Genomic DNA, 19,182 nt, shown 5'->3' with positions numbered 1-19,182 from the left:
TTGTTGATAAAAAAATATGCCGCATATGTTTTTCACTAACAATGCTTGTTTTAACCCATCATTGGCATGTTTCTCTCTGGAAATACTAACTCGTATATTATTTGAAGCATTTACTCAACTATTAAATCTTTTACAGTAATGTATTAAACACACTTTAGTATATGATCACATCATTTTGCAAATATATATTCTTCAAATAAAGTTTGGGACAGTATTTCCTGAGAATTTTCTTAATGGCTATACTATATATCATATTATTGTGTACGATGACATGAGACACGCATTGTTTTGTCATTTCAAATGTTTAAATAAATGTAAAAATAAATTTGGTCACAACAACCCAGCTATTTTAAAGAGTTATAAAGCAGCTCTTTAAAATCCTTCAAAACAAATGCATAAACAATGTGCAGCATATTTTTTTTCCCACAAAAAACGCTGGGTTGTTTTAACCCAACATTGGCTTATTTCTCTCTGGAAATACTGATACATTATTTGAAGCCATTACTTAACCATTAAATAAATCTTTTACAATAACGCATCAAGCTCTACACACTTTAGTACGTTTCCGACAATATTTGTAAATATAAATGCCTTTTTTCAAGTGTATGCTAGTTTCTAAACCACATGCATCATCATAAAGATGTTATTTAAATATCTGTGCACCTCTATTATTGTCACTGGTTTACATTTGTAATGAAAGGTTAAACTACTGACATAAGTTAAACAGTGTAAAAAGGGTTTTCGGTTCTATCAATTGTCTCAAAAGAGGACCTATTATGCAAAATTAACTTTCATAAGGGGTCTAAACACAGTTGTGTGGCAACAGGGTGTGAATATAAAATGAAATGCATCTGAAATTACATTTTGCATGCATCAAACTTTATTTTAAACATCAATTCTAATCAAAAACGTTTTACATGTTTGTCTCACTACATTAGATGCATGTGTTGTAAATAAGACTAATAATTTAGTTTTAAAAAGTATGTGGTTAATGTACTACAATATTAACCAGACATTTAAATGTGAAATATTGACATTATTAAATGAGGACTCTGATCTACTAACAGGATAAAAAATATTTTTATAACAAAAAAACTCTGCGGTTAGATTTTAAAAGGCAAGTTACATGTAAAACTAATAAATAAATGCACAAATAAAAACTTCTAGAAGTTTACTTTCACTCAAAACAATGATTTTAGCTACTTTTTAAAACTACTCATTTACATTTAAACACAATCGTTGAGTTTTTCTGGGGAGAAAACCTAGTTGTTTTAAGTAAATCCACTTAAATTTGTTAAAACAATTACGTTAACTTAATAGATTTGTGTTGGACAACATGAAGGAATTGTGTGTTTTTATTAGTGTTAAGACTATCTAATCTTTGATAGATTGTGTAAAACTAGCATTTTATAATATGTATTTATAAAAACACATCCGATAATTATTGAATTCATACCAACCATGTTAGATTGATAAATGCTGTGAGATTATTAATGATTACTTTGAGCTGACCACTCCCTGTAAAACTGAAATTCTTGCTGCTTTAAACTTCTTACTTGAATTAAATCATCTTTTCTAACTTAAATCAAACTGACATAAAATATTAAGTTAAACCTGACTTGTGTACTACAAAAAAAAGCTTAATTTTGTACTAAAGTGCTACAGAAAACCTGAATTATTTCACAACTGGACTGGGTATATATTTGTGAAAGCCAGTGCATAAGCAAAGAAACATCCACACTCAAAAGATTTAAATGTTTGTGCTTTTATTTTTATTCATTCTGTAAAAAGACAACATCAGGAGGAACACAGGAACCTGCTTCACTACCTGTTGGCAGAGGCTGGAAAATGAAGTTGTTAATGCTCAAAAAAACAAGACAAGATCATACTTACCTGCTCAGTAACAAGCCATTCAGAGCTGCGTTTGCTGACATTACTTAATATTGGAGTTTTGCTGCCCTCTATAGGCAGAACAAAAACTCAAACATAAAGCAATGACATGCAGCTGATCAGTGTGTTGCATTAACTTATTTTTATATCGAGTGTGTAGGTAAATAAATACATTTCAATTACAGAGTGGTTGAAGAAAGACCTAGGGAAGCCTAAACAAATAAATAAAATAAACACACTACTGGTCAAAAGTTTGGGATCAGTAAGATTTATACATTTTTATTTTAAAGAAGTGTATTCTGTTCACAAATGCTGCATTTATTCAATAATCATACAGTAAAAACATTAAAACTGCACTATTAAATAACTCTTTTTTCTTATTTAAGATAAAAATTGAAACAATAACTAAAATTGGATTTATACCCCTGATTTATAGTGGAAATTTCAGCATCATTATTGGAGCATTCAGGACGCAAATTTGGCCAGGATGCCGGGGTTATACCTCCACTCTTTTTCGAAGGATATCCTAGGATTTTTAGACCACAGACAGTCAGGTGTTCAGGAGAAAGACGGTGTTTTACTGAGCAGTTTAGAGTCCCCCATTTACTGGGGTATTAGGACTCACACAGACCACAGGTTGAGCGCCCCCTGCTGGCCTCACTAACACCACTTCCAGAAGCAACCTAGCTTTCCCATGTGGTCTCCCATCCAGGTACTGAGCGAGCGCAGCCCTGCTTAGCTTCAGTGGTTGACCATGTGAGAGTGTCAGAGAGCTAGCTGTTGGCTGCCATTTTAACTTATGCTAATAACTTAAAGATTCTTTTAAATTAACCATGTATTTACAGGCATTAAATTGCATCAAATTAGACCTAATTGATAACAGATAACCCAAAATGGTCACACTTTACAATAAGGTTTCATTAATGTATTTACTAACATGAACTAATTATGAACAATATTTGTACAGAATTCAATAACCATAGTTCAACATTTACTAATGCACCGTGAGTTAACATGAACTAATAATAAACCACTGTATTTTTATTAACTAACATGAACAAATACTGTAATAAATGTATTGTTTATTCAAGTTAGTAAATGCATTAAAGAGCCCATATTATACATGAAAGAGGGTCATATTTAGGTTGTAAGGGTCTCCAACAACAGTCTAATATGCATGCAAGGTCATAAAACACTTTGATGGTCTTATAATCTGCATTTATTTTTACCTAATTATCCCAACGACTCCCGTATGAATCGTTCAGCGATTCATTTGTTCCCAACCCCCTCCTCAGCGCGAAGCTAATCTGCGCTGATTGGACCGATGACAGCCTGCTGCGATTGGTCGACAGTGACAGGCTTCAGCGTGAGGCAGAGTGAAATGCCCAGCTGGTAATCAACTATATAAAAGTAGTCACAGTGCACACACGCTTCATAGTGTAAGGCTTTTTTCACACACACAACCCTCCTCAGAAGAACTGGGGAGATCGACGCGAGTCTCTCTCTCTCCCTCTCCCTCTCCCTCTCTCTCTCTCTCACACACACACACAACGCTCCTCAGAAGAACTAGGAAAAGCGACGCGAGTCTCTCTCTCTCTCTCTCTCTCTCTCTCTCTCTCTCTCTCTCTCTCTCTCTCTCACACTCACACACACACACACAACGCTCCTCAGAAAAACTAGGGAAAGCGACGCGAGTCTCTCTCTCTCTCTCTCTCTCTCTCTCTCTCTCTCTCTCTCACACACACACACACACACACACACACACACAACGCTCCTCAGAAGAACTAGGGAAAGCGACGCGAGTCTCTCTCTCTCTCTCTCTCTCTCTCTCTCTCTCTCTCTCACACACACAACGCTCCTCAGAAGAACTAGGGAAAGCGACGCGAGTCTCTCTCTCTCTCTCTCTCTCTCTCTCTCTCTCTCTCACACACACACACACACACACACACAACGCTCCTCAGAAGAACTAGGGAAAGCGACGCGAGTCTCTCTCTCTCTCTCTCTCTCTCTCTCTCTCTCTCTCTCTCTCTCTCTCTCACACACACACACACACACAACGCTCCTCAGAAGAGCTAGGAAAAGCGACGCGAGTCTCTCTCTCTCTCTCTCTCTCTCTCTCTCTCTCTCTCTCTCTCACACTCACACACACACACACAACGCTCCTCAGAAAAACTAGGGAAAGCGACGCGAGTCTCTCTCTCTCTCTCTCTCTCTCTCTCACACTCACACACACACACAACGCTCCTCAGAAGAACTAGGGAAAGCGACGCGAGTCTCTCTCTCTCTCTCTCTCTCTCTCTCTCTCTCTCACACTCACACACACACACACAACGCTCCTCAGAAAAACTAGGGAAAGCGACGCGAGTCTCTCTCTCTCTCTCTCTCTCTCTCTCTCACTCTCACACACACACACAACGCGCTCAGTTATATCCGCGAATACCCGTGCGTTGCACACACGAGGAGACACACACACACACAGGGCCGGCGCGTCCATAAAGGAGCGGCTGAATTGAGGCGGCGCGGCGCTCAGTTATATCCGCGACTACCCGTGCGTTACACACACGAGGAGACACACACACAGGGCCGGCGCGTCCATAAATGAGCGGCTGAATTGAGGCGGCGCGGCGCTCAGTTATATCCGCGAATACCTGTGCGTTACACACACGGGGAGACACACACACACACATTACTTGACCGTTGCATGTGTGTAAACAGCTGACGATCCGTAATCAAAGCGGCACGCGTCGCGTTTTCAACGTGGCTTTACACGCGATATGAGAATATAAAGAGTTAACCTGATACAGCACACGCGGTTACAAGTAACAAAACACAACTAAATACATCATGTGCAAGATAGAGTAAACGAGGCAATAATTTTAATCGCACGTACTTACACTGGTGAAATGGGGGTAGAAACTGATCCATGATGCTCTGATCCATGTTCAGACAGTCTTCACTGATCCTTCCTTTAACAAACTGATGAAGTCTTCTTTGAAAGCATATAGTTTTCAGAAGCACTCAGAACTGCTCAAGGCTGGGCTATAATGCTGAGGTTTCCTCTTTAATTAGACTCAATAATATCCATCTGCACAGCGTGACTTCATTCGACTGGTGTCTGTCTGTGTGTGTGTGAGACTTTTTTTTCTGTTAGTGGGCGGGGCCGCAGGTTTCAAATCTCCCGGGTTTGCGCGCCCAACTACTTGTGTTTCGTAGCTGCGTCATCGCGAAACACCTAATGACTCGTTATCAAGACGACTCGTTTGAAGCACTATGAGTCGACTCTTTTATAGATGAATCAATAGTTTTAAACACTGTACACTTACAGATTTAAGCCTTAGCTGGATATTTCACTTCACTTAGAGCTGTGTTACACACTACATGGAAGGGCATTTTCAAAAATCCATAATATGGGCTCTTTAACTTACAACAACTAATACAAACCTTATAGTAAAGTGTTACCCATTAAAATCCCAGACTTTTAACCAGTATTGCGAGTAAAGAAAGCAACTGAAGATACCCACTTCTAGTTTCTGCTCGTTCTGGACCAGACCGTCTCTCTGACTCTGCAAAAAGACGGCCAGTGTGCGCGTGAGTTGCCTGCGGTCATCAATTTCTGCCGCCAGCCGTCCACTATAATCCGCCAGCAGCATACAGGCCTCCTCAACCAGCCGAGACAGACGCTCTCCGGACTCTTTATCTGACAAACAAAAACACAAGCAGAGACGCTCACACTATACTCCACATTATACTCTGATCTGCATTTACACACGCTTAAACAGTCCTGTCTAGATTAAAAATAATAATAATTATGTACAGTTGAAGCTGTCATAATTATAATCACGATTATTATAAATGATTATCAGTGGGCCATATGACCAAAAGGTTTTGAATATATATATATATATATATATATATATATATATATATATATATATATATATATATATATATATATATATATATATATATATGCACACACACACACACACATTTATTTATTTATTTATTTATTTATTTATTTATTTATTTATTTATTTATTTATATATATATATATATATATATATATATATATATATATATATATATATATTTATTTATTTTTTATTTTTTTGTATCTATTTATTTATATAAATATAATATATATATATATATAGTAAATATATATATATATATATATATATATATATATATATATATATATATATATATATATATATAAAGTTTTTATTACATATATATATATATATATATATATATATATATATAAATAAATATATATAAATAAATACACGGATATACGGAGTGGATGGATGGATGGCAGATGGGTTATTATCCGTTTTTCTCCTGTTGCGCTCAATGAACAACCAAATGAACAGAGAAGGGTCTCATGACCTTAAGGTTAATTTCGCACCTTTCTCCAAATTTCAGGAGGTACAATATTGACCCTTGAGCCTGACCAAATGACCAGAGAAGGGTCTCTTGACCTTAAGGTTAACTTTCCCCAAATTTCAGAAGATAGAATATTGACTCTAGATAATCATGCTGACACTACAAACCTCAAATCTGTGCTTTGCAATCAGAAATAATGTGCACCTAGCTGAGAGAGAAGGTGGGCCTGATCAACTCACACTTCACTCTTCCCTAATAAGGCTGACGTTTGGCCAGCACCCAAATTTTGACTATAAAGGTGAGGGTTTCTTGCTGAAACATTGGAAGCTCAGCCGTGGGATAAGTGCACATCGCCCTGCATTCTCGGACACACATGATGGTTTTTAATGTGACTGCAACGGGTTCCCCAGTCTTTGAAGAGGAAAATGATGGCACGTCTCTGAGGTTGTATATACTTATATCAAATTGCTTGGGGTTTAATTATCTGCCTTTTATTCTTGTAATTCATATTACTCATCTTCATTTCGCATTATAAGCCTTTTATGCAATTTTGTCGTATTTCAATTAACGATGTTCATTGAGTATGACTCATAATTATTGAATATTATTGTGATAATTGATATCAGCTGTGTGTACCAGCAATAAACAGTTGTATTGCTTGATTAGTATGGTGTATGGACCTTTATTGGTGCCTTCTCTTGTCCATTAGCACCACACTTGTCTTACTAGCATAAACACAAACCATACTAAAACCTTTTTGGTATGCTGAAACACTTTACATACTAAAATTTGGGGCATACTTAAACATAGATAGACAGACAGACAGAGTATGTGTTCCTCACCTTGAACTTTGTGCAACAGCGAGGTGTCCTGCACCTCTGGGGGAAGAGCGGAGATCCTCTTTCGGAGAGCGGCGTCACTTGAGGCTGCGTTCTCCAGCTCCTGCAGCGTCCGGATCAGATCTGCAGTCTGACACACACAACAACTCAAGTCAAGTCGAACTTTATTGTTATTTCACTACATGTGTGGACATACAGTGGAACGCAATGGTGGGTCTTGCAGGACGACGGTGCTACATAAATAAACAATCACAATTATGAACTTGGCATGGGACTACAACCGGTATAAAAGCCCTCCTGCAGTCTATTGGAAGAAAGTCCAATAGAATGTGTTTTATAGTTAGATGAAATATGCAGAACAAACAATTCATGGAGTTTTTACCTTTAAGCAAAACACCATGAGTTCATCTTGTATGTCAATACGACATTTGTTTAAAGGGCACACAGTTTACCTCTTTTTTATGATTTAATATTAATATTATGGTTGTTCTGAGTGTGCCAGTTTAGCTTCAGTTTAAAACACAATTCAGATTTTTTTATTATAATGTGTTAAAAAGTGTCATGTTGGGGGCGTGTCCACAGTTCGCTGATTTAGGGGTGTGTTGCTTCACATGTAGATTAGTTTCAGCTTCCCGCCCAACGTAACCAGGGGGCGGGGCCATGACCCGCTCTGTGTTTGCAACACAGACAGGCAGATTGAAAGGAGGAGGAGAGGATCAGCATTCAGTCGTACATGTACAACTCGGACACAGACCAAGCAGAGAGTACAAAATCATTTGTGTCTTTGTACAGTTTTACAGCCAACTGTGTGCTAGTTTCAAGTGCCGAGCTTGAACACAGAAACTAATAACCACGCACACTGAATTAACTTTGACTGAGACCCCGGATGCGCCGCTCGAAGCCGCGACACGGCACACCAGACACTCTCTGTGGCGTGGCAGAAACATGAAGTGTCCCGAATCGTCGCGCCACGCATTTTTGAATTCTAAACATAGGTTTCTGCAGCGGTCCGCGGCGCCCAGCCGTCGACTTGAGTGTACCCTGATAGAAACCTATGTTTAGAATTCTAAAACGCATGCTAGTTAAGATCACAGGGAGCTTCTGGGATCGCGAGAAATGCAAACGGCTGAAGTATAAGGTAGACTCGATGAGAAGTACACATGTTTGTAAACCTACCTAAAGATACAACCAATAATTCAGATTAGAGTGATAATGTGGAGAATATTGATCTTGTGGAGATATTGCTTCGACTTACGCTGAAAATGGCGGACGTGAATCAACAAACTGAGGATATGATGGCGCGCCTGTCGATCAATATTGGTGGGCGGGGGGACCACTCTCCTATGTAAAGTTGCGGTCGGTTTGAAAACCGCTCCAATTGGTCCACCGTTTTTTATGTTGTTAAATTGAAAAAAAAGCACTGGGTGTGTTTATATCACCCCAATATGACGGTCTATACACCATACATGCACATATGGCTGTCCAAACAGCTTGAAAAGTAGATTTTTTACCATAGGTGCCTTTTAAAATAACTTGGTCTTAAAATTGATAAAAAATCTGTTTGAAATTTTAGGTTGTATTTCGTACAAGTCTCACACAAAAAAGCTTTCATAATGCCTAGTAACTTAAAGGAACTAGTGTTTGCATTGGGAATTTAATGTTTATGGATTTGTATAACATATTAAATATATGCACAATGAATTGTTTTAATATCCTGAAGTATTTTCACACCTGAGGAGGTTCAGTGGGGGAGCTTTGGCAGGCGAAATCATCCACGTTCACCTTAATCTCTTCATAAGGCCTTTTTTGGGCCTTCTTTTCCACCTCTGTAGATAATGAAGAAACATTACACATGTGAAGGACTTTATATCAAAACAAATGACTTTCTAAATAACCATTTAATGTCTCAAATATCCTTTGAAGACTGTGAATGTTATGTTTTTATTGTACTTACGCAGGACGTCTGAAAGTTTGTCCAGTATGTCGTTCTCATAGACGGCTCTCTCCTGCCAGATGGACAAAACTCGACCTAGATGTTTCTTACAGCTCTCGTCTCCTCCGCTGAGGGGACAGAAGATACAGAGAGATTTACATTTCTTTATTTATTTGCACCATAATTAATAATTATTTATGGAAATATGGAATTATAAAATATAGAACTAATACTATAATAAAGATATTACTAATTATTTATTTGTTCATATTAGTAAACGCATTAACTGATGGACCATTATTTTAAAGTGCTGCCGATTTTTCATGTTATTATTTGATAATTTTAAGGTCATTCCTGATGATCGGTAAAATGACAGGTAAACGGACTAAATATACCTGGAGACGTGTTTGAAAGCATCAACAATGACTGGGGCAAAGTCTTGTGTGAACTCGGGTCCTTTCCTCTTGCTATTTTGTATGACATCATTGGCAAGATACAGAAATGTCAGCTTACGAGACACCTGAGCTGAAAGACAAAAAAGGAGAACACATTTAGTACAGATTTAGTAGGCTGTCTGCAGATTAATAATTAAATAAATGACACCTAAAACAAAAGTTTAATAGGCCGGAGACAACAAAGCCAAATAAGATCCTGCATGGATTTTAAGATTTTCTGAATGCATTTCGATTCTCTTTTAAATCAATTCTGATCTTTGTTTTTTTACAGCAGATGGCTGACGTCTGACGTAAAACTTGCCTAGAGTGCCAACTGCTGTTTAAAAACTAGCCTAGACACCATCTACTGTTAAAAACTAGCCTAGAGCGTTGTCTGCAGTTAAAACTAGCATAGAGAGTTATTTGTGCTATTTAAAAAGTAGCCTAGAGCGCCGTCTGCTGTTAAAAACTAGCCTAGAGCACCGCCTGCTGGTATAAACTAGCCTCCAGTGCCGACTGCTGTTAAAAACTAGCCTAGAGTGCCATCTGCTGGTAAAAACTAGCCTAGAGCACCATCTGCTATTTAAAAACTAACCTACAGCGCCGTCTACGGTTTAAAAAATAGCGTAGAGCATCGTCTGCTATTTAAAAACTTGTCTGGAGCGCCGTCTACTGTTTAAAAACTAGTCTAGAGCACCATCTGCTATTTAAAAAGTAACCAAGAGTGCCGTCTGCTATATAAAATCTAACCTAGAGCGCCGTCTGCTGTTTAAAAACTTGTCTAGAGCGCCGTCTGCTTTTTAAAAACTAGTCTAGAGCTCCATCTGCTGTTAAAAAACTAGCCTAGAGCGCCGTCTACTGTTTAAAAACTAGTCTAGAGTGCCGTCTGCTATTTAAAAACTAGCCTAGAGCACCGTCTGATGTTTAAAAACTAGCGTAGAGCGCCGTCTGCTGTTTAAAAACTAACCTTAGAGCTCCATCTGCTGTTAAAAAAACTAGCCTAGAGCGCTGTCTCCTGTTAAAACTAGCCTTGAGCGCCGTCTGCTGTTAAAAACTAGCCTAGAACGTCATCTGCTGTTAAAAACTAGCCTAGAGCATCGTCTGCTGCTTAAAAACTAGCCTAGAGCGCTGTCTGCTGTTATAAACTAGCCTAGAGCACCGTCTGCTGTTATAAAACTAGCCTAGAGCACCATCTGCTGTTTAAAAACTAGCCTAGAGCGCCGTCTGCTGTTTAAAAACTAGCCTAGAGCGCCATCTGCTGTTTAAAAACTAGCCTAGAGTGCTGTCTGCTGTTTAAAAACTAGCCTACAGCATCGTCTGCTGTTTCAAACACTAGCCTAGAGCGCCGTCTGCCGTTTAAAAACTAGCCTATAATGCTGTTTGCTGTTTAAAAACTAGCCTAGAGCGCCACCTGCTGTTACAAGTTTGGCTAAAGCTAAAAACTAGCCTAGAGCGCTGTCTGTGTCTCAAGCTAAATGTTAAATAAACATATTTATATAATTGGTTTTGGACCAACTGTGTAGAAATCTAAAAACATACAAAGCAACAACAATAGTTAGGGATGTCTCAAACAAGCTGATCAAGTATTTTTGTAACTCATTATCACCAAATACTAATAACGACATCCCTAAAAATAGCTGTTAGGTTATGATCATGGGTGAGAAATGCTTGTTACCGATTTCTCCTGAACACAAACACCTGCTATGGGAAATGCACCTCCACTATAAACACACAATGAGATCTCAGGAGAGATGTAGGATATAAAAATAGCCCTGAATTCAAGCACCACCCAAGCAATGCACCCATTATCCAAGCCCATCTGCAGGCGAGAAACACAAATAATAAAATAAATGAATGACTTTAAAACTCATCAGAATTCAACCTTAAACTCAATATTGAATTCCAACAAGGGTGTGTGTTTGATCATACTATTCAGAAGCTGTAATCTTATCCCATTAGCCCAGAGGGAGCTCATTTCTAAGCAACTAGGTTAAACCATAAAAGCAATAATGTAAGGGTTATCACTGGGAGACTGCAAGAAATGCTATGAATTAATCTGAGCACTACTATTCCCTGCAGCACTCAGTGTTGTACTAACTACAGACAAGGGGTCTGTTTCTGTACCAGGTTGGTGGCTGATCAAACCAAAAATTAAATGGTTTATAAATAATACTGAGAATTGAAAAACATATAGACTATATGAAAAGAGCTGTACATTAAAATAGACAACTAAAATAAAAATGGCAAATTTTTAAGTTGAAGTAAAGTTAGTTCATAAGGCTGCACGATACTGCAAAATCAGACATTGGGACATTTTGTTTTTCTGTGATATATATTGTGATATGAACACAATTTCACCAGCTGGCATGAACAGCTCTATTTGGGAAGAAATTCATTTAGATTGATTAAGGTGAATTTGTAAGGGTGTGAATCATGTATAAAAATTAATAAATCGCAATAGCAAGAGTTATTTCAATAGTGCACAGAAAAAAACTTAAATAAACAGTGCTTTAGTGTTTTCCAAACAGTGTTTCAAGAACAGAATTTAAATAATGAAATGTAAAACAACACTCTATAGTCTTCACTGTATTAATAATTTAGTATTAATAATCTTTGTTAACATTACAAATGTACTTTTTTGAGCTTGAATGCTTGAAATTCCTTTAAAATCACATGCAAATTAAAGATTAACTCTGTTATGGTTATATCATCTCAAATCTTGTGTATTCTGAATTGTTGTGCAGTCTCCCATAACTATAATCCCATTCCCAATTCAACATTGCATATCCTGCGATGTTGCGTACACAAACACTGCGATATTGATGCTAAAACAATATATTGTGCAGCCTTAGTTTGGGTAGTTGATAATATTTATTGGTACAGAGAGATTACAAAAATCTAAGTTAATATGTAATGCTTTACCAGTTAATAAAAAAATTAAGCTGATTTAAATTGCAGCTTTCTGTATACTTGCATTTAATTGAAAACATTTGGTTAACTACATTTGTGTAATGGATTACGGATATACTGATTATATAAATCAGCTAAAATAATTATAATAAATTACAATCAGAGGATTACTTTACAGCGACTTTTAATTTGGAAGAAGAGAAATGTGTGTTGTGTGTCACTTTGCTCACAGCTAATTGGCTAAATCTGAGTTTGTGATCAATAAATGAGAATGTAGTTGTGCTGCCTGCAACAGAGTGATTAAAGCTGAGCTAAAAGTAGCTCATAGTCTTCATAGTAGCTAAAATCCATGATTTGTGCAAATTAAACAAAATTAACTAGCTAACCAGCTAATCCGGCTGCATGGTACAGGCATTAATCCTATAAAAATAACCAAATATCCAGCCTGATCTCACGAGAAAACGTAAGTATTTTACGTTTTGTCAGTTTAGTGGCTAATTCGCACGAATTCGTACGAGTTCATTCGTACGAAATTATACGATTTTAAAAAGGAGGCGTGGCACCTAACCCCACCCCTAAACCCAACCGTCATTGGGTGATGAGCAAATCGTACGAAAATGTACGAATTAGATCGTACGAATTCATACGAATTAGCCACTAAATCAAAAAGTTACGAATTGCCGTGAGATTGTGTTGAAATATCCAATAGTGACTGAGCAAATCCTCCCACTAGACATACACTAGTTATTGCTTCTTTAATGTAAAGATGAAGTCAATTCTAAACAACATTAAAATGCAATTATCGATCAACATCAAACTAACACAACCGCTGTGTCTTAACTTGCAAGCTATCCATCCTAAATACTATTCAAAAATTAATTCAGTGTGTCAAAAATCATAGTATGTTGAAATGAACATCCCAAAGTTACCCAGATGGTCTACTATCTCTATAAACTTAAAGCTTACTATTACCCAGAATACACTACACATTTGATGTGAAATCAATAAGAACTACAAATACAGGTAAAAAGTAACAAACTACAAACATGGCGTACATGCATGACCAACCGTTAAGTGGAGAGGCTTTCATAGAGGTTTGAATAATAAATATCAAACTTTAAGTATTTAAATGTTTTCCATGTTATATTTAATCTGCAACAACAATGTGAACATTTATAAAGACGTCTTTGGACATTAAGGCCCAATCACATTAGCCCCTTACGCCTCGTTTTGCACGTTCACGTGAAGGGGTAGGGGTGTCCCAATTCTCTTTAGCTTGAAGGCGTAAAGCTGGATTTATAATTTCGCCTGGCACCGCATCGAGCACCTCCGCTGAATGCGCATGCACCTTGCGAAGCGGACGAGGCCTTTATACTTGATCCATTCGCCGTTGTGATATTCTTTAAAATAACAGGGGGGCGGTCAAAAGAAACTGACCGTAAAGTCAGACGGATAAACAGAGAAGTAGAAAATTTCCGGGACTATGTCATATCATTAATATCATTCAAATTTGTTTTTAACTTATTATTTTTATAAATTATTTTAAAGATCATAAAGGGTTTTATAACCATTCAAGATTTTTTTTAATCAAACTTTGATGCATCACTTGCTTTTGTTCATATCTCGGACAGTTTTACCTAATAAAGTTTATTAAAATATTAATGAGAGGAGAACATGGGTTGCTCTACAAATATATACTTTATTATGGCAAGAATAAAAGCAACAAAAAAAGTACACTTACTAAAAAATACAGTTATATTAGATTTAGCCAACTCCACAATTCACACATTACTGTCCGGCTAGTTTCTGTCCTTTATTTATGCTAAAAAAGCAATAATGGTCCAACATCCCTGACCATTATCACCAATAAAACCCAGAAATCAGGGCATCAGTATATTGTAAACAGATAGGTTCAAATATTCCTTTTAGTTATCAAAGAAATAATTTGTTCCTTAATTATAATTTTGTAACTATTAAATTGTTTTAAATTCAAAATTGTAACATAAACATCAGTGTAAAACCTATGACTGGTGGAATAACATATTTCTGTAATTGTGTATCCGGGTCTCCACTTTTGCCATGGCCTCTTTTGGCTTAACAAACTTATCCCTCAGGGTTTTCCAAACTTTTTAACAAAACTCTTACTTTCCCACGGCTGTTGCAATGTCTAGCCAAGTATTGATCATCTGGTTCTCTATGATCACAAAGATGTCTGTACATTCATACCCGTTTCAGACAAAATCTCTTAAAAGTGATTCATATTCAACTCAAATCAAAAGCGGCGCCGCGCACTGTTCGCTCAAGTCTCAAAAAAAAAATCACGTGCTCCGCTATCCGACATCATGTCGCGCGCACCCAAAGCGACCCTCCGCAAATACAGTGATGACGTCACATTCGCAGCGTATAGTTATGATCTTATTGTCACATTATATCGTCATGATAGCATGATATCGTTGCCTTCAGTGATTTCCTGAAGATAAATACCAAAAAAACACAACTGGAATAACTACAGCAGTCCCATCTCATATGAAGTAAGAGATCGCGATGACTTGTGCAGGTGCTGTCCCATTTCTTAGGGGTAAATTTTGAAGACCTTCCCCTTCACACTCTGTTTCAAGAGCCAAAGGGAAGGGGTAGCGGTACAAAAATAGAATTGGGATTGGCCTAACTTCTAAATGCATGATTTTTCGGTGCACGAAAAACTCACGAATGGCTGATTACCCTGCTGCTGTATTTTTAATAAGGTAGAAAATTAAATATGAAAGAAGTGTGGATGATGTGTCGAGACGATTGACAGATTGATTTTACTAAGCAACAGTCAGTTAATTAGTTTGTCCCAAAGCTTGCATACATTTCTGTTACACATGATACATATACTTACTTCTTCCACAACAAAATAGTACACATTACGTAGTATAACAAGGTGAATTGGGATGTAGCAAATGTCTTAAATCACATTCAGTTACAATCAACTAAACCAAGGACAACTGTAAACAACACTGCTAAGTAAGGGGCAAATATCATCCCTGAGTGACAAGTCAAACACACTGCAATTACTAGAATAAACTTACAACAGTTTTAAAAACACAAAATAAAGCAGTATCTTGTACATTCATGGCTAGACTACACAAAGTCAATAAGTTAAATGTGCACAATAAATATGAGATGTTGCATATCTTCTGTTCATTAAGACAAACTCCTACAGCACATTGTGTATTATTATGACAAACCTACAGCATTATAAGAACTCATCACTGAATCAGACTGAATGTTTAACATGTCTGTGAGAAGATAAAAGAGCTGTGCAGACCCGAGATAACACTAGCTGTCGGGAAGGTTTTAAAGCCATTTTGTATACAGGAATTTTCAAGCACCAAAAATAAAGTTGTATAAATATAAAATACATAAAAGAAAACTACTTATTTAAATTGAGCTGAAACAACACAATTCTTAAGGCTTTTTGGGACAACTTAATTGTTTTAAGTTCAATGCACCTAAATTTAAAGTTAACTTAATTTGTGAAGGAATTGTGTATCCAGCATTTTTACTTATAGTGTAAAAAATAACAATTTAAGAACACAGTTGTTTTTTCTTCTATTCAAAAAATGTGTCCTGTTTAATGTTACTTTTTATGGGTAAAAACAGGAATATATATATATATATATATATATTTTATATATACTTATTTCAGAAATATATACAGATATACTGCATGCAACTGCTAAGCTTTTAACCCTTTAACTACACCACCAAGAAAAAACATTTTGGATTGCATTTCTTAACTTCTAATGTCACTAGTTAACACACTCAATGCATTTTTAACACATCCCATAATTTCTAAAATATGAGCCTCTACCAAATGGTAGATATGTTGGTTTATGGTAAAAATACCAGAGTTAATACATATACTATAAAAAATCTGAAAATATGAAGTGTAAGACCAATTTATTTAAAATATATATTAAAAATAAAACATTTTTTAAATACTAAATCATCTTTAACAAGTTTTCTTGTTTTTTTTTGTTACAATAAAACCTAAATTAAGTGTAGTAGTGCAACAAGATTGTTTGATTTTTGTAAACCAACAATGCTGTGTGTGTGTAAACCAATATTTAAAACAGTCATTCTTTAAATGCCTTTAACAATCATTACTTAAAACAGTAAAAACATGGTCAATCGTTTGATAGAGGTGCAGTCAAAGGGTTAATTGTTTAAAACACAATCACATTTAAATACATACAGTGAGAATAAGCATTCTACTTATAAATATTTCTGTTTCACTGAATGAAGATGGAATGGAAAATAACTGCATTCATCTTTCGACACTAAATTCAATAAAGATATTTAAAACACTGAAGACATTTGCATTTGATATGCTTTTATGTATATATTTTAACATGAACACCACCTCGTTTGAACCTAAGTATGAATCAATATACACAGAGACAAAAAGACATGGAGAAACTGTATTATGATTACTAAATATTGATTAATCAAAGATTTTACAAACACCAATAGGCCTGCACAATACTGGGAAAATGGACATTGCAATTTTTAGTTTTTCTGGGATTATTTATATTTCGATATGAATATAATTTCAAGAATTCTTAATTTTACATTGATTGGGATGATTTTACGTCAGTGCATCTGCATAAAAATAAACAACAATATATACACAAAAGAAAATTAATGCACAGAAGAAAACAATACTATGAAATTTGTGCTTGGTTTTTGGTCTAACCATATTGGAGTACAGAAATTTAACAATCAAATGTAAATTGACACTATAGTCTTCATTGTATAAATAAACATAATCTTTGTTAAAGTGGCAAACTTTATCATTTCTTGTGTCCAAATGGTTTTAATTCAACTGAAATTGCTTGAAATCCTGTGATGCGACTTGCAGATTCACATTTTGTGGATTTTAATGCTAAATATAAATACGATATATTGTGCAGACCTAAACGCCATAATACAAGTTTGCAATCAATTTGAGAGAGCTTTTAAAGCAAGTAAACTCAAAGTTATGTTGTCAACAAACAATAATCAAGTCACACAGCTTACATTTACCTGTTGTTTTATTCTGCACAAATATTTTCAGTTACTAAAATGTCCCTAGATTTCCTGCAATAATGTCAAAATCTGCAGTTATGTCACAAAATCAAACTTATTCATAGTCATTATACTGGTTGCCCAAGCAAGACAAGTGTGTGTTGGCAAATAGGACATTTATTTATCCCCATCCCAACACATAAAACATGATATGCAAAAGGGGTGTGAGTTTGTGTTACCATTTGTACATTAACACACACTGTAAACAAAGACTGTGTCCCAAAACCAAAAGTTAAGGCCTAAAATTGGGTCTACAAGGGAATACATACATGTAAACGCTTCAAAATGGCTGCCAGTGTCAATAGGAGTATCAACAACTATGGAAAACAGATCATGACACATCTAATGTTGATATTACAGTGGATATTTGCTCAGTGACTTATTAAAATCATAGTGACAACTCGATATGTATTGCTCTAGCATATCTTGCAGGGTCTCTCGATAGCTAAATTGTGCATACAGACTAGTATAACATTTATTAATACATAAAATCAGTTAAGAATTGAGGATTTATCTTAATAATAACCTGTGTAACTAATAAACGACGGAATCAAAACATGCAACGCTAGATAAGCTAAGCTGTTAGCTTCCAAAGCATAAACATAAGATTAGCTTGTTTGCTACATGTGCGTTTCAATTGCAAACGTGACAGAAACTCGCACTGTAATGCTTTTATATGTGTTTAGGGAACAATGTGCATTTTCTTACCTTTCTTGAGCTCGCTATACCACACTTTGACGATGGTTTTGGAGTGTTTTCTGTGGTGAATGAGCCACAGAGAAAGCGTCTGCACGCTCTGCTGGGAGTTACTCAGTTCTGATAGTTTCTTCTCCAAAGCAGGCTCCGAGAACACGGACATCTTCAGTCACGGGTAAACGGTGTGTGGAAAAGGCGACTTGTCCACATAAACACCCGAAGGTCGAGGATTTTACACGGATAACTCCTCACGACAGACACACATTCCCTGCTCCACCACACTCAGCGCGTAGTGCGCATGCGCGGTCCGCCGCACTATGAGCAGCACTAGTTTGGAACTTAAAAGTTTTTTAAGAAGTCTAGATTTGCTTTAAAATGCAATAATTTCATTAATAATAATATTTTTAAATATATATATATGAATAAAGATTATAGTATTTTGGAACATTATTAAAAATCAAGATGTTTTTCTTAAAGAATACCAAATAAATAGTATTTTTAACCGCGCAAGAAAATGGAAAATGTTATCTTTTATTATTTTTATGCATTTATTTTGGGTAAACTTCACATGTCATAATTCTGAGAGAAAAGAAATTCACAGAGAAACAAACTAAAAAAAAAATCACGTTACAAATTATAATGTACACAACCTATGCATAGTCATCTTGCGTCTGCGTCACATAGCCCCGCCCTTTCACATTAGGCGCTAACTGATAGTGCATTAGTAATTTTTTTTCACTTACTATAGTCATCAACATGGACACCTGGTTAAAAACTGGCACTTTAAAGAAGTCAAGTGAGAGTAGGAATGAGCCATCTACATCGGCCTCTTCTATGGAGACATGCAGTAGCCTTGGGGTCGACAATAAGGCGACACGCTCGGGGCGGGCCAGTGTACACGGTTACTGTGTTGAAGTGAATCACAAACTTTTATAATTAATTTCAGTCACTAAACGCACAACAAATGACAACTTCAGG

The 19,182-nt window shown here is 36.3% G+C and overlaps 1 protein-coding gene across 1 annotated transcript in view; it reads right to left on the bottom strand.

The window, feature by feature from the left end:
* Nucleotides 1-18,491, bottom strand: part of slc30a8 (solute carrier family 30 member 8) — a 58,571-nt gene extending 40,080 nt beyond the window's left edge. Inside the window, exons 1-6 of the mRNA XM_056479207.1 lie at nucleotides 18,217-18,491; nucleotides 9,448-9,577; nucleotides 9,074-9,180; nucleotides 8,851-8,945; nucleotides 7,123-7,249; nucleotides 5,412-5,587 (exon numbers count right to left, since the gene is read on the bottom strand). Of these exons, the coding sequence (XP_056335182.1) occupies nucleotides 5,412-5,587; nucleotides 7,123-7,249; nucleotides 8,851-8,945; nucleotides 9,074-9,180; nucleotides 9,448-9,577; nucleotides 18,217-18,367 (786 nt within the window). The 5' untranslated portion in view covers nucleotides 18,368-18,491. The remainder of the gene's footprint in view (nucleotides 1-5,411; nucleotides 5,588-7,122; nucleotides 7,250-8,850; nucleotides 8,946-9,073; nucleotides 9,181-9,447; nucleotides 9,578-18,216) is intronic.
* Between the last annotated feature and the right edge of the window lie 691 nt (nucleotides 18,492-19,182).

The sequence above is a fragment of the Danio aesculapii genome, chromosome 19 (genome assembly GCF_903798145.1).
Source record: "Danio aesculapii chromosome 19, fDanAes4.1, whole genome shotgun sequence".
In the NCBI taxonomy this organism is placed as follows: domain Eukaryota; kingdom Metazoa; phylum Chordata; class Actinopteri; order Cypriniformes; family Danionidae; genus Danio; species Danio aesculapii.
Note: the sequence above shows the minus strand (reverse complement) of the source record. Positions and strands in the feature narration are given on the sequence as shown.